Here is a 14092-nt window from a genome sequence, read left to right as displayed (position 1 = left end):
TTTTTTGGTTCATAGTAGTCACGTCACTAGGACGCATAGTTTCCGAGGATTAAGCGAAAAACCGAAAAGTAGTACCTTTAAACCCCCCTCTCCCCGCCGGCTCAAGGGCTAAGGGCTGGGACTTTTGCTATGTTCACCTCCTAACTAGTCTTAATAAAGTCCCGAGGTCAGAAATTGTGTTCCTCGGATTTCTATCTACACCGTCGTTAAAGCATTCATTGACTGGACTACTAATATTATAAAGCTGATGAGTTTGTTTGTTTGTTTACTTGAACGCGCTAATCTCCGGAACTACTGGTCCGATTTGAAAAATTATTTCAGTGTTCGATAGCCCATTTATCGAGGAAGGCTATAGGCTATACGACATCGCGCTACGATCAATAGGAGCAGAGCAACAATGAAAAATGTTGCGAAAACGGGTTTTAGTGTTGTTTTAGTGTATTATAAAATGTATCGAGTCTCACCAGTTATGAAGAGATGAGCGGTGGTGAGCAGCGGCGGGCGGGCGGCGTCGGCGGCCGTGACGAGCAGGTGGTAGGCGGCGCGCGCCTCGCAGTCCAGCGGCGCCGCCACGCGCACGTCGCCCGTCGCGGGGTCCACGCTGAACTCCGGCACGGCCTCGCCGTCGTCGTACCCGCTCAAGGAATATCGGATTTCGCCGTTCACTCCTACAGGAGGAAAATAAACTGTACTCGACTCTCAAAGAAACAAACTCCATAATAACGCACTCCGCTATAACGTATACAGTGTGAGTCACGTTAAAGTGCACATATGAAAATAGGTGAAACTAGACCTATTTTTATCGACAAAAAAGAGGTCAAAAAATTTTTGAGATTTTTTTAAATTTTTTATAGATTTTTTTTCTTTCAATTACTTATTGTAGAAAAAACGTAATAACTTTTTAACTAAGGGGTATATCTTAATAAAATAAAAACAGTAATAATTCTAAATAACAGGCAATACTAATTAAATACATAAAATACCTAGAAAATGCCAACAAATAATAAAAAAAGATACTTTTTGAAAAAAATCTGCTTTTAAATTCGTGTTTTTTTGGTTATTTGATGAATTTCTCCAAAAAATGCTCCCATAACAGGTGGTTTTTATTACTTTGTATTATTCTCTATCGTATTATCTTTGTAAAACCAAAAATCGCATGTCTCTATCCCTATCACAACAGTAATAAAAACCACCTGTTATGGGGGCATTATTTGAAGAAATTTATGAAATAGTTAACGAAAGCGAATCTCACCCGTGTCGTTGTCGGTGGCGCGCACGGCCACGACCAGGTGTCCGACGGGCGCGGCCTCGGACACGGCGGCGCGGTACACGTCGCGCGCCAGCTCGGGCGCGCAGTCGTTGACGTCGAGCACGCGCAGCGTCACGGCCACGTCGGCGAAGGCGCCCGTCACGCCGTCCGTGGCGCGCAGCACCAGCGCGTGCGAGCGCGCGCGCTCGTAGTCCAGCGCCGCGCGCGCCACCAGCACGCCTGCGCACCGCACCGGTTATGGCCACGCGTCTCGAGACGACGCTCGCACGAAGGCTGATACTGATTAGGTACTAACTGCACGGTAAGCGTTTCTATTCAACGAAACTTTCTAATACATAAGTACTAATATGGCAACAAAAAATACCATACACAAAACAATGTAATTTGAAATTTAAATTCTGTACAGATATTTTACGTGATAATTTTGATACTCATTAAACTTCGTGTGAGCGAGTCTACTTTGAGATATTTACAAGCGGGTACAGCAAAACAAAGCATTGAAAATTTAAAATGATTTTAAAATGACAGAAATACAATTTGCATAAACTTAAAATACAGGCGATGCTTCTTGCGATGATAGGAATAAATGTGCTTCTTATGTACAGTGAGAATGACGTGAACGTCTGTAAAAATGACTCTCCTGATTAAAGGAATAAAATCCACCGAGATGCTATCGTCAATGTTGGAGATGATCGAGAGTGAAATGACGTTTGAAGTAGGCTGTCGGGAGTAGAAAGCATGCAGCTCTCGGTGACCCATGCACAAGCAACACAACGATAGCGGTCGAGAGACGAGCGCTCGAAGGCGCGAGGCCGCGGGGAGGGACGCACGCCCGGATACTCACATGGACTATTGCCTCTGTCGGGTGCTGCGGGACAAAACCGATACGTTAGTGAGGCGCTAATCGGTACACCACTACGCTACTGGATAATTCACCGCCCAAATTTGAACATCAAATGTCCAATATTCGGAAAGTTAAGAGAATTTCCGAATAGGTATCTAGCATTCAAAAGCCGAACCGTCAATTCAACCGTCCCCATCGGTCATTCAACGAGAGCAACGATTACACCGAGACATTCCCCACCTGCATCGAAAAGGACTTCAAAGAGGTCCGAGGCGGGCGGGCCGGGGGCGGCGGGGTCGTCGACCAGCGTGTAGATGAGCTGGCGGTTGAGCGGCGACAGCGCGCGCAGCGGCGGCGCCAGCGGCTCGCCCGGCGGCACGTCCTCGCGCGCCGCCAGCTCGTAGTGCGCGCGCTCCCACGCCGGCGCCGCGCCGCCGCCCCACACGCGCACCGCCACCGCCGCGTCGGCGCCGCACGCCGGCGCGCCGCCGTCGAAGGCCGCGATCACCAGCGTGTACAGCTGGTTGTGCGCGTCCACCGTCTGCTTGAGCGTGATCTGCCCCGTTCTCCGGTCCACGCGGAACAGTTCCCCGTGACCGCGTTTCATCTCGTATCGGACCTGCAAAATCGTTATAATATTTAATTCAATCAACACTTTAATTTATGGGGGCACAAATGTCTTGTATAAAACGCAATCAGCACGAGATGAGTCTAATATGAGTGATACCAGTGACACACAGTCACATCAAGGTATCGGATACACGGTGTCATTTTTTTTATCAATACGTATGTCATCGTGTAAAAACTACTACTTATTGCTACGTAGCAAAATAGAAAATCCTGTCGTGCTTCGTAGTATTAGTTTATTTGTTCCAAATAATTACACACGTACGGGTCGTCGTCAGCACCGCCTGTTCTGTGCCCCCGATGGCCTGCGCACACTGCATGCTAACAACACACCGACTCCCAGGGCACTCTGTCTTTTAAACATGTTTACGCAAACCGTTCAAGACGTCGACATCTTTGCCAACTCCTTAGTGTTTTGTAAAAAAATTAAGATTGTATTTGTCTACTAACCATAAATAGATATAAGTACCTACTTACTAACATTAAATGTAATTTCAAATTGGCAATGTGAGCGCTTTGGATATAAATCTGTAAGCTCACTTGCATTTTAATTAAATAAATAAATAAATAAAATAAATAAAGAAAATTTTAGATCGTCACCTCGCCGTTGTCGTTGGCGTCGAGGTCTAGGGCGCGCACGCGCAGCACGGGCGTGCCGGGCTCGGCGCCGGCGCGCACGGCCGCCACGTAGGGCCGCTCCACGAACACGGGGCAGTTGTCGTTGACGTCGGACACGGCCACGTGCAGGCGCGCGCGCGCCACGCGCTGCCGCCCGCGCGCCTCCAGCAGCAGCTCGTGCGCGGCGCGCCGCTCGCGGTCCAGCGCCAGCCCCGTGCTGCGCACCGCGCCCGACGTGCGCCCCACCTGCGGGTGCGTTCCGTTGCGTTACCACATCGTGACCCAGTAGACGGCGCGGCGGATGGTTGTTTCGAAAGTTTTATTATTTATTTATTTTTCACATATGTAATAAATAAAATAGATGAGGCAGTTTATATCAAATATGCCTAGGACTGTTTTCACAAATAACAGAGATGGATACAATTCAAAACAAAAATATAGCATGTCAATGAGAAAAAGTGAAGTATTAATATAAAAATAAAATAGAAAGAAAGTTAATTATTTCATGGTAAAATTAAAATAACTCACTTCGAATCCGTCCACAGGATTGAGTATGAAAAATTCAATGTGTTCGTTGAGAGCGGCGCCGAGAACGTTCAGTACGGCGATCAGAGTCGGTTTTGTTGAATTCTCCACGACCGAACCGTAGTAGTCCGATTTCTGGAAGGCGAGGCCCGAGTTTTCTATTTCTCGCACCTTGATTTCCACTCGAGCAGTACTCGAGTATAGGCCGTCGGACGCCCGAACTCTCAGTCGATATGAATCGGCGAGGCTGTCCGGTTTCGCTATGGACAGAGTCCCGTCGCTCGATAAAGCGAACGCTCCGCCTTCGTCGCCTTCGATGACGTCAAATTTGATGCTGCCGTCTTGCGGCGGATCCGGATCGGTCGCGGAAACTTTCGTGACGACCACTCCTTTCGATGTCGGTAAAAGCACAGTCGCCTCGTAGGACGCGTGCTCGAACGCGGGCGGGCAGTCGTTCACATCGATCACGTCTACGGTGACGCGAGCGACGCTGTCCGACGGCAAGCGCGGCGAGCCAGCGTCTAAAACCTGACGAGATGACGATAACGTTCAAAAGAGAAAAATCACATTTAAAAATAATAAATAATCACATTTAATAACTGTATTCAATTGAGAATGTTACTAGGTATGCAAAATCACTTGAAACCTATGTTACAGTTAAGCTTTTACATTTACAAATACATTAGTTTTTATTTCATTCAAAAATACCCAGTAGTTATGATTTTATAGGCATTCAAAGTTCGCTTAAATATTTAATCCCGCCGACGGTCACGTGACCCCGTGTGACGTACATTCACAGCGTCCGCTCACTAGAAAACGGATATAAACATACTTAAATATATATTTTTTTGTAAATACAAACTTATTATACTTACATATTAACACCCAGACCCATCACAGAAATTAAAATTGAACCAAACCCAAACTTGAGGCGATTGTGTCGTTTTATTGCGAATTACCTTCCAGCTCCATCATTAGACCCCGATTACTATATAGAATTAAAATACTCATCAATACAAAACGAACGAGCCCAAACTCGATGCATTTGAGTCGTTTTATTATAGAGTTCCTATGGCCACCTTCCAGCTCCATCATCAGATCAGCTCCATGTCATCATAATATTGCATGGTCATCCAAATCACATGTGTTTGCGAAATTTCAGCTTAATCGGTTGCCTGGAAGTGGGTCTTAATTCAGTTTTCAAGATTCCACCCATACAAATATGAGCTAGTCGTTGTAATATGACGTCACGCGCATAAAATGGCGGGCCGGCCGCCGCCAGCACTTTTAAAATTCAATATCTTGGAAACTAATTAACGTATCGAAATAATTCTTTCACGTGTATTTTTTATTTTTAACAGAGAATACAGAAAGCTAAAAAACAAAATTAGTGAACATTCTTTTTTTGTTTTTACTAGTGTATAATTACCCTAACATTGCAAAAAGAAATGCTGTGTATACTTGTAATAAGAGGTCATATACGCATCATGTGTGAAACCATGTTAAAATGTATGAACTGTAGGTATTATGTATGTGACTTTGTTGGTGTACCTAATAAATAAATAAAATATCAAACCAAAAAATAAGACAACCGGCTCACCCTGACAGTGAACTCGTGACGCGGAGCGCGTTCGTAGTCGAGCGGAGCGGCGATGTGCAGCGCGCCCGTGGTCGGGTCCACGCGGAACAGCGCCGCCGCCGCGGGCTCCAGCACCTCGTAGGCGCGCTGCCGGTTGGCGGGCGAGTCGGCGTCGTCGGCCGCCAGCACCAGCGGCGCGCCGAGCCCGGCCGCCGGGTCGCCGTCCGCCACCAGCGCGCCCGCCGCCGCCGCCTCCGACACGCGGCCGCGGTACTCCCGCTTGCGGAGCGTCGGCGCGAACTCGTTGCGGTCCAGCACGTGCACGGCGACGTGCGCTCGGGCTGTGCCTCCTCCCTAATAAGGAATACATTGAGCATATTAGAGCCCAGTTGAGGTCTGGAACGGATCGAGTCCCATAAACTACAATAAATTACAACTGTCTACAGTATTTTTGCGCACGGGTTATGCATAGCTTATTTTTATTGCTTTATAACCTAGAAACAAGAATAACAACAAAAAATTGTTCTGAATTTGCTTTATGTGTAAAAAGTAGAAAAATTCATATCAATGAATGTATGAGACATGAACATAGAGATGATTTAATTTGTTGCCAAATATATTTTTTTCTTTCTTTCTTTCATTCCTTCTAATTATTAAAACATAACAAACATCCATTTAAGATTCATTTTCTCAAGAAAAAAATTAAAATAGAGTCCAAATATTTATTAGAAATGAAAAGTTCTAATTTCCTGTCATGTTCCATAGAAGATTTTTTTCATAAAAATCTAACCCTATCATGCTTTCAGTATACTGGCCTTGGTAACGTCGTTTCTCAAACCCCACTATATTTTGATGAAAGCGTGCCCCTTGTTCTTGCGAATAAGCCCCCATAATTATTTATAATATTTTTTTTGTTGACCGGTGTTATTGGTTTCACAAGCGGTCAGTCCTCTCAGTCGGTCAGTTGCGGTGGCATCGGATGGGTAGTCTTAAAAGTGCTAAAAGTGCCCCGTCAGTGCCGCCCCAACGCACCATGTTGACGGCGACCACGGTGAGGTTGTAGAAGCTGGCGGCCTCGTAGTCGAGCGGCGCGGCGGTGGCCAGCAGGCCGGCGGCGGGGTTGACGCGGAACAGCCCCGCGCCGCCCTCCAGCGCGTACCACACGGCGCTCGAGCTGCGCGCCTCCGCCGCCGCCAGCGCAGCGCCCGCCGGCTCGTTCTCGTACACCTCGCACACGATGTCGCTCGTCACGAACCTGCCGAGAGGGGGCCGTCAGTATTCCGCTATCGATCGCGAGCGAGGCTCGAACGGTTTGGTTTTTGAACGGTAGTTTTTATCGCCAAGTTAATAATAATAATAATTTTGTCGATTATTTTGCTCTTAAAACGGCCTCTACGTGTTGGATCTGTATTATAAAGGACCGGGTCACTATTGACCCGTGAGCTCTAAATACGCTTTAATAATAATAATATTTTATACGCAAACATAATAATAATAATTTTTTTTTATTTCAATATAAACCTTTTACAAAATCTTTGACAATGGAATCACCCTTTAGGCATAAGGTGTACGCCTATGTTAGGTGATACCGCTCTTCCCTAGACAAATATAATGTAGGTAGGTAAATATTTTGTGTGGAAGTGTGTATATTTTATGTATGTATGTGTATGCTTATGTGTGTGTGTGTGTGTGTATGTGTATATGTGTGTGTGTGTGTGAAGGATGTAAGTATGAATGTGAGTGTGTAATGAGTATTATGTGTGTTTGTATGATGTGTAATGTGTATGACGATTTATAAGTTAAACATCGAACAGGCACTCGTACCGGGGCGGCGCGTCGTCGGGTTCCACGACGATCACGTGCAGCGGCAGCGTCGAAGACCGCGCGGCAGGCGGAGGGTTGGCCGCGCGCACGTGCAGCGTGTACTCGCGCGGGCCCCGCGCGGGCAGCTCGCGCGCCAGGCGCACGTCGCCCAGCGCCGGGTCCACTTCGAAGGCGCCGTCGGCGTCGCCGCCGGCCAGCGAGTAGGCGATGCGCGCGGCGTCCCCCGCGTCGCGGTCGGCGGCGCGCAGGGCAGCGACCAGGGCGCCGGCCGGCGCGTTCCGAGGCAGCCTCGCCTCCGCCAGCCGGCGGCCCCACTCGGGGGCGTGCTCGTCGGCGTCGTGCACGCGCACGGTGACGCGCGCGAACGCCCGAGACGCCCGCGGCGCTTGGTCGCGCGCCCAGACCGTCAGCTCGTGTACCTCTGCGCTCTCGCTGCGAACGTGAAGTAAAGAATGATTTGACGTAAAGAATGACAGAACTTTATTAAAATAGCGCTCGAAATTCAAATCACGAGTACGAAAACGGAGAGAGCTCGACTCACCGATCGAGAGGTTGAGCCAGCTCGAGAACGCCCGTGAGCTCGTGGAGCCTGAACAGCGGCAGCGAATGCGTGGCCTTCGCCGCGTGCAGCCCGTACAGCAGGCGGCCGGCGCCGGCCGCGTGCAGCGCCACCAGCGCCTCGCCCGGGCGCCGCGCCTCCGACGTCTCCACCACGTACTCCTCCAGCGAGAACGTCACGCCGCCCTCGTTCGCGTCGTTGATCACGGTCACGTTCACCTGGTGAATTTTAGTTCGCCGTTAATTAATACGAGTGAATTTAAAAAGATTCAAACATGACGCAGATTTGCAGCGAACTCACGGTGGCGTAGACGATGTGCTGGCCGTCGGTGACGGAGACGTTGAGCGCGTAGTGCGGCTGGCGCTCCCACAGCAGGCGCCGCGCCAGCACCAGGCTGCCGTCCTCGCGCCCGATGTAGAACTCTTGGTGCTCGTCCCCCCCTACGATAACATCGTTTTGAGTTATTTTAGAACGGGTGAAGCTCGCTTCCACCTTCGGCCTGATCGTCACTTACCATCAGGTGAGATGCAGGCCAAGAGCTTCCTCGTTGTGGATAAAAAAAAACAAAAAAAACTTCTTGGAGTCGTTTCTGTGGATGTTTCGTAACTCACCCACGATGTCGTAATACAATCGGTCTTGATCGGGGTCCGTGGCCTGCAGGACGGTGAGGAGGAAGCCGGGCGGGTCGAGCTCGGCCACCTGCAGCGGCGGCGGCGCGGGCAGCGCGGGCGGGCCGCCGCCGCGCGCCACCGCCACGCCGCGCACGCTCACGCGCGTCACGCCGCAGCGCGGCCGCGGCGCGCCGTCGCAAGCCCGCACCTGCACGACGTGACACGTTTTATTAGTATTAGGAACGCTCACAAAATATTCTCAGCGACTGAACCGACTGGGTCCGAGTGGATCGAACGTACGGTGATGTCGTACGAGGTTTCCGGCGCGAGCGGGAGGCGAGGAGCGGCGAGCAGGCGGCCCGAGGTGGCGTGCACGCGCAGCAGGCCGCGCGCGGCGCCGCGGGCGCGCGCCGTGTACCGCACTGTGCCGTTGGCGCCCGCGTCGGCGTCCATCGCCACCACCTGCGTGATCATTTAAAGTGATGCAGTACGATGGAAAGTCAAATCAGCCGGGCGAGTTAAAAAGAGGCGTTGTGTTTTTCAAATGCACTCGAGCGTCACGCGGCGACTCACCGTAGCGACGTAGGTGGCGCCGGGCGCGGGCTCGTCGCACGCGTCCCAGGCGGCGCGCGCGCCCGAGCCCTCGTCGTCGTCGTCGGCCTCGCCCTCGCCCTCCCACTCCGTGCTGCTCTGCTCGCCCGCCGCGTCGCCCTGAACACGCACACTCTAAACTACCACTCCTCACACAAGCGACGCGAACGATATCAATTCAGAAGCGCAACCGGTCGTAAGCGAGGCATGCAACGGCCGACGGGATCGAACACGTGGCGCTTTATGGAAACTCGGAAAAATGCCTCGGCCGGCGACTGGATCGCGCGTCAGCGACGTCGAAGCCAGTCACGAGCCGGTTCGCCGTTCGTCACGAGCCCGCGACGGGGCGTACCTGCGGCAGCGTGTCGTCGGGCGCGGCGTCGGGCAGCAGCGGCACGCGCACGTCGTAGAAGTGCTGCGCGAACACGGGCGCGTGGTCGTTGACGTCGGCCAGGCGCACGGCCACGCGCGCCGTGGTGGCCAGCGCGCCGTCCGAGCACTGCACCTCCAGCGCGTGCGACGCCGCCGCCTCGCGGTCCAGCGTGCGCCCCGTCGTTACGATTTCGCCTGCGGAGGTATAACGTTATTTTAATTTATTCGGAAAATCTACAGCGACCAATACAAATAATGAAAACTCAAATTAAGTATAATTATTTCTCTATTTAGTCATTTACAGGTGAACGATATTGATTGAAGTTTCCTTACGTTATTGTCTTTTTATAGCTGTCGCTAAAAATGTAATAAACTGGAGCTTTACCAGTTTGTTCGTCGATCGAAAACAGTCCGTCCGGGTTGCCGGCGACGATGGAGTAGGAGATGCGCGCGGGCGCTGGCGCGGCGTCGGCGTCGATGGCGGTGACGCGCGCCACGCGCGTGCCGGCCGGCGAATGCTCCGGGATCTCGGCGGCGTAGGCGGCGCGCGTCGGCCACGGCGCCATGTCGTTCACGTCCGACACTTCCACGTACACCTGGGTCACGGAATGGCGGAAAATAAAGAGATAACTTTGGAAACTCTTGATTGCACTCATTACTGCTTGATTATTATTAGAGAAGGTACACATAAGCACAGTAGATAAAAAATATACAGGGTGGAATTTCGTAATGCCACCTGGAGGGAAAGTACTCTTAATATTGTAGATTTAAAGATTTCCAAAAGTTTGCTTGCCACACCCGGGATTCGAACCAACTAAAATCTGTTAAAATTACACCCCGTATTTTTATTGCATCGATCGTTAGGGTTAAGTATAAAAGGATGAAATCTCTCTAAAAAACTTGATAAATCAAATGAAAGGAAAACCATAAAATCTTAAATGTAATTATGTGGGTACAGGAAATTGTATGGTATGGTAAAGAATATTCGAAAAATTTTCGAAAATCTTTGAATGCAGTTCTCTTTATTTTCAAAAATAAAGGAATGTTTTCTTTCAGTAAAATTTTCTATCGACAGTATTAAGAGTAGTTTCCCTCCAGGTGGCATTACAAAATTCCACCCTGTATACTGTGACTAAAGTTACCTACCGCAAGACTGAATTAAAAATAAATAATTTATAACTAACCTGCACGCAAGAGTGCCGGGGTACGAGGCCGTGGTCCTGCGCGCACACCGTCAGCCAGTAGTGCGGCACCGTCTCGCGGTCCAGAGGAGTCAACGTGCGGATAACACCTGCTCAACAGGGAAATCATTTGATTCACATTCTATTCGATGATGTCAATATTGATTTTCTGTATTTTGAGTAATTACCTTCGTCGTCGATGGAGAAGTGCGCCATGCCGGAGCCGGCGACGATGTAATACGCCAGCCGAGAGTCGCGGCCCGGCGGGTCAGCGTCGGCGGCGGCGGCGGCCAGCACGCGCGAGCCGCGCTCGGCGTCCTCCCGCACGCTCGCCAGCAGCACCGTGCGGTCGGCGAACTGAGGAGCGTGAGCGTTTTCGTCCACGTCTAACACTTCCACTATCACTGTGGCTTCGGCCCATAGCGCTGGACGCCCTCCGTCCGTTGCACGCACTGTCACTCCGTATACCTGACGTTGAAAGCATAAATTTTTATTATCTGCCATCGTCATTTCCTAACTTTAAAAACTGAATAAAAATATTAAATTACCTGTCTTTCTTCGTAATCCAAACGTTTTGCGGTTCGTAATGTTCCCGAAGTACGATCAATAGTAAATATGACATCGTCCGCTGCTTGATCTGGCAAGGAGTAGGTGACGATACCGCCGGCTCCGAGATCTGGATCGAAAGCTTCGAGTACTGCGACGAGGGTACCCGTAGGCACATCTTCTCGGACCCGTGCTCCGTAGGCGGACAGGCCGAAGTGCGGAGGATTGTCGTTAACATCATCTACTGCGACCCGGACCAGCGCCTCGGCGTGCAACCCGCCTCCATCGGTCGCGCGAACAGTCAGCTCGTAAAGAGCTCGACGTTCGCGGTCCAGCGGTGCACATACCAGTACCACACCTGTATCACGTTCCACACAAAACTCTCCTTCGTCTTCTCCAGTACCACTTAAACTGTAAGTGATACGAGCAAAGTCTCCTGAATCGCGGTCTGTTGCGTTTGCACGAAATATTGCGGTACCGTTGAGAGCGTTCTCTGTTACTCGAAAGCTAGCAAGTGTCTTTTCAAATCGAGGTGGATTGTCATTCACATCTAATACGGTGACTGGCAGTAACCGTGATGCCGATCGTTGCGGTGAGCCCAGATCATAAACAGTGACATTGAGATAATATTCGCTTTCTCGCTCCCGGTCCAAGTAACCAATTACCTGCAGGTCACCAGTATCTGGGTCTATTCTAAAAGCTGAATCAGCGTCTCCTCCAGATATTCCGTAAACTAGGAGCCCATTGTAACCAAGGTCGCGGTCCCGTGCTCGTAAACGTACCAGAGACGTTCCAAGCGCGACAGATTCGTTTACTTTCACTTCCACAGGAAAGTCAATAAAGTCAGGTGAATGTAAGTTTTCCCCGTAACGTGAGGGTGCAAGTGGAAATTCGTCTGCAAAATCAATAGGAGCATTGCTTCGTTCAGCTGCTGCTAAAAGTTCTGTTAAGCGTCGGGCAACACCGGTGTCTCGGCATTCCAAAGGACTGGCATCTCCACCAGTTCCGCCTCCTACGAGGTGTAAAGTAAGTGAAGTTGCATCCGCAAAATGAGTGCCATCAGTAGCTGTCACATTTAACACTTTTGTTTCAGATCGAACATCATTTAGATCACAGGATAAACTCAAAACTCCCGTACTTGAATCAAGAGAAAAACAGTTATCTTCATTTCCGCTCACAATGCGATACGAGACCACATCGCCCGCATCAAAGTCTATAGCTGAAAGTGTAACAATTTCATAGCCGATGGTAAGCCTCCGCGGCACATATCCGACACAGTCGATCCGTTCAAACTGCGGGCGGTTGTCATTAACGTCTTTAACCCGAACTGTAAGATGCATCTCAGCTTGACGTCGATACGGTAGTCCCCAATCGCTTGCACGTATATGTAAAGTATATTCTCGGCGCATGCTCTCATAATCAAGTACTCGGGTTGTACGTACTGCACCTGAAAAGTGATCGACATCAAAAGGCACGGGTTGTAAATTTGCAATGCTATAAGATATGTAAGCATTTTCGCCAGAGTCGGCATCTCTCGCGACGAATCTCGCTACTACGGTTCCACTGGCACCGTTTTCGAGTACTGTGACCTCCATGTTGTCTTGTTCGAATACAGGGTTGTTATCATTGGAATCGAGGACTGCTATTTTTACTTTTGCGGATGACTGTTTTCGTGTTCCGGCATTCCCTTGGTCTATTGCTGAAACCGTAAGAGTATAAAGCGATTTTTCTTCAGCGTCTAACGCTATTGCCGTATACAAAACACCTGTATCTGGATTTACTACAAACTCGCCACCTTCATTACCTCCAACTATTTCTATGTAAACGCGAGCATTGCGACCTTCATCTCGGTCGCTTACTTTGAGCCTAATAACTGGCGTATTCGGGGGCGCGGTTTCAGGTATGCTCGCTTCGTATACTTCTCGACTAAATACTGGTGCATTATCGTTGGCGTCTACAAGTGTCACTGGTAACGTTAAATAAGAGGAACGAGGAGGATGGCCTGCGTCTGTCGCACGAAGTGTCAGATTGTAGCCGTGCGGGGCGCTCTCACGATCCAGGAGTGCGTGTACGACGACATCGTATTCTCCCGGTTGCACTGAAGGTCGAACTCTGAAGTGGCCGTCCGGATCACCGTCGACAATCTCTAAATTAGCTATTCGGCCATGTTCACCCGTGTCCCTATCGCTAACTTCTATTATTGCGTATATTTCAGCTGTCGAGTTCTCCACGAGTTCTGGCAGTTTACGAACTCTCAATTCTGGTGCGTGTAAATTCACCCTTTCAACGCGCACTACGACCGTAGCTTTCGCTGCAGGCGCATCTTCCCCTTTTAGTAGAAGTGAAGCGCGATCTCGAGCCAGTACGATGACTTCATGCCTTAAACTTTCTGAGGCCACCAAAGCCCGCGTGATGGTGACAACGCCGGAGGTGGTGTGAACGGCAAACCTGTCGGTGGACTCGGCCAGGCTGTAGTAGATCTCACCGTTGAGGCCGAGGTCCGCGTCCTCGGCGGTGACGCGCGCGATGCTGGAGTGCACCGGAGCGTCCTCCGGGACGACAACCTCATATTCGGTCGGGTAAAAGAGGGGACTCAGATCGTTTTCGTCGGCGACGTCGACGGCGACGACCGTATCCGCTTCGTACTGGCGGTCGGAGGCTTGGATCGTCGCGCGCACCTCCAGCCGGTAGCTGTCGCGGCGCTCCCGGTTGAGCACGTCGGCGTGGCCGGCGCGCGTGCGCACGGTGAGGAAGCAGAAGTCGCCGACGACGCGCTCCTCGGCCTTGAAGAACTTGTCCTTGTCGCCGTGGCGGATGCGGAAGCGGCAGCGCGCGTCGGGCTGCGGCAGCGCCAGGCCCAGCGGCTCGGCGCCGGGCGGCGGCAGCGCGTGCGTGCGCGGCGGGCTGTTCTCGGGCACGCTCAGGTTGTAGAGCGCGCGCGGGAA

The 14092-nt window shown here is 50.7% G+C and overlaps 1 protein-coding gene across 1 annotated transcript in view; it reads right to left on the bottom strand.

The window, feature by feature from the left end:
- LOC135073518 (fat-like cadherin-related tumor suppressor homolog) overlaps positions 1 to 14086 on the bottom strand; it is a gene marked incomplete at its 5' end in the record, with an annotated part of 32619 nt that extends 18533 nt beyond the window's left edge. Inside the window, 19 exons of the mRNA XM_063967703.1 lie at positions 465 to 668; positions 1253 to 1489; positions 2115 to 2138; positions 2355 to 2733; positions 3342 to 3605; positions 3888 to 4412; positions 5485 to 5817; positions 6496 to 6718; positions 7288 to 7719; positions 7829 to 8064; positions 8147 to 8286; positions 8458 to 8665; positions 8758 to 8919; positions 9031 to 9168; positions 9401 to 9615; positions 9806 to 10016; positions 10605 to 10711; positions 10790 to 11069; positions 11150 to 14086. Coding sequence (XP_063823773.1) covers positions 465 to 668; positions 1253 to 1489; positions 2115 to 2138; positions 2355 to 2733; positions 3342 to 3605; positions 3888 to 4412; positions 5485 to 5817; positions 6496 to 6718; positions 7288 to 7719; positions 7829 to 8064; positions 8147 to 8286; positions 8458 to 8665; positions 8758 to 8919; positions 9031 to 9168; positions 9401 to 9615; positions 9806 to 10016; positions 10605 to 10711; positions 10790 to 11069; positions 11150 to 14086 — 7255 coding nt within the window. The remainder of the gene's footprint in view (positions 1 to 464; positions 669 to 1252; positions 1490 to 2114; positions 2139 to 2354; positions 2734 to 3341; positions 3606 to 3887; positions 4413 to 5484; positions 5818 to 6495; positions 6719 to 7287; positions 7720 to 7828; positions 8065 to 8146; positions 8287 to 8457; positions 8666 to 8757; positions 8920 to 9030; positions 9169 to 9400; positions 9616 to 9805; positions 10017 to 10604; positions 10712 to 10789; positions 11070 to 11149) is intronic.
- Positions 14087 to 14092: the final 6 nt, after the last annotated feature.

Source organism: Ostrinia nubilalis, chromosome 7 (assembly GCF_963855985.1).
Source record: "Ostrinia nubilalis chromosome 7, ilOstNubi1.1, whole genome shotgun sequence".
Taxonomy (NCBI): Eukaryota; Metazoa; Arthropoda; class Insecta; order Lepidoptera; family Crambidae; genus Ostrinia; species Ostrinia nubilalis.
The sequence above is the reverse complement of the archived record's forward strand: the minus strand, read 5'-3'. Positions and strand labels throughout refer to the sequence as shown.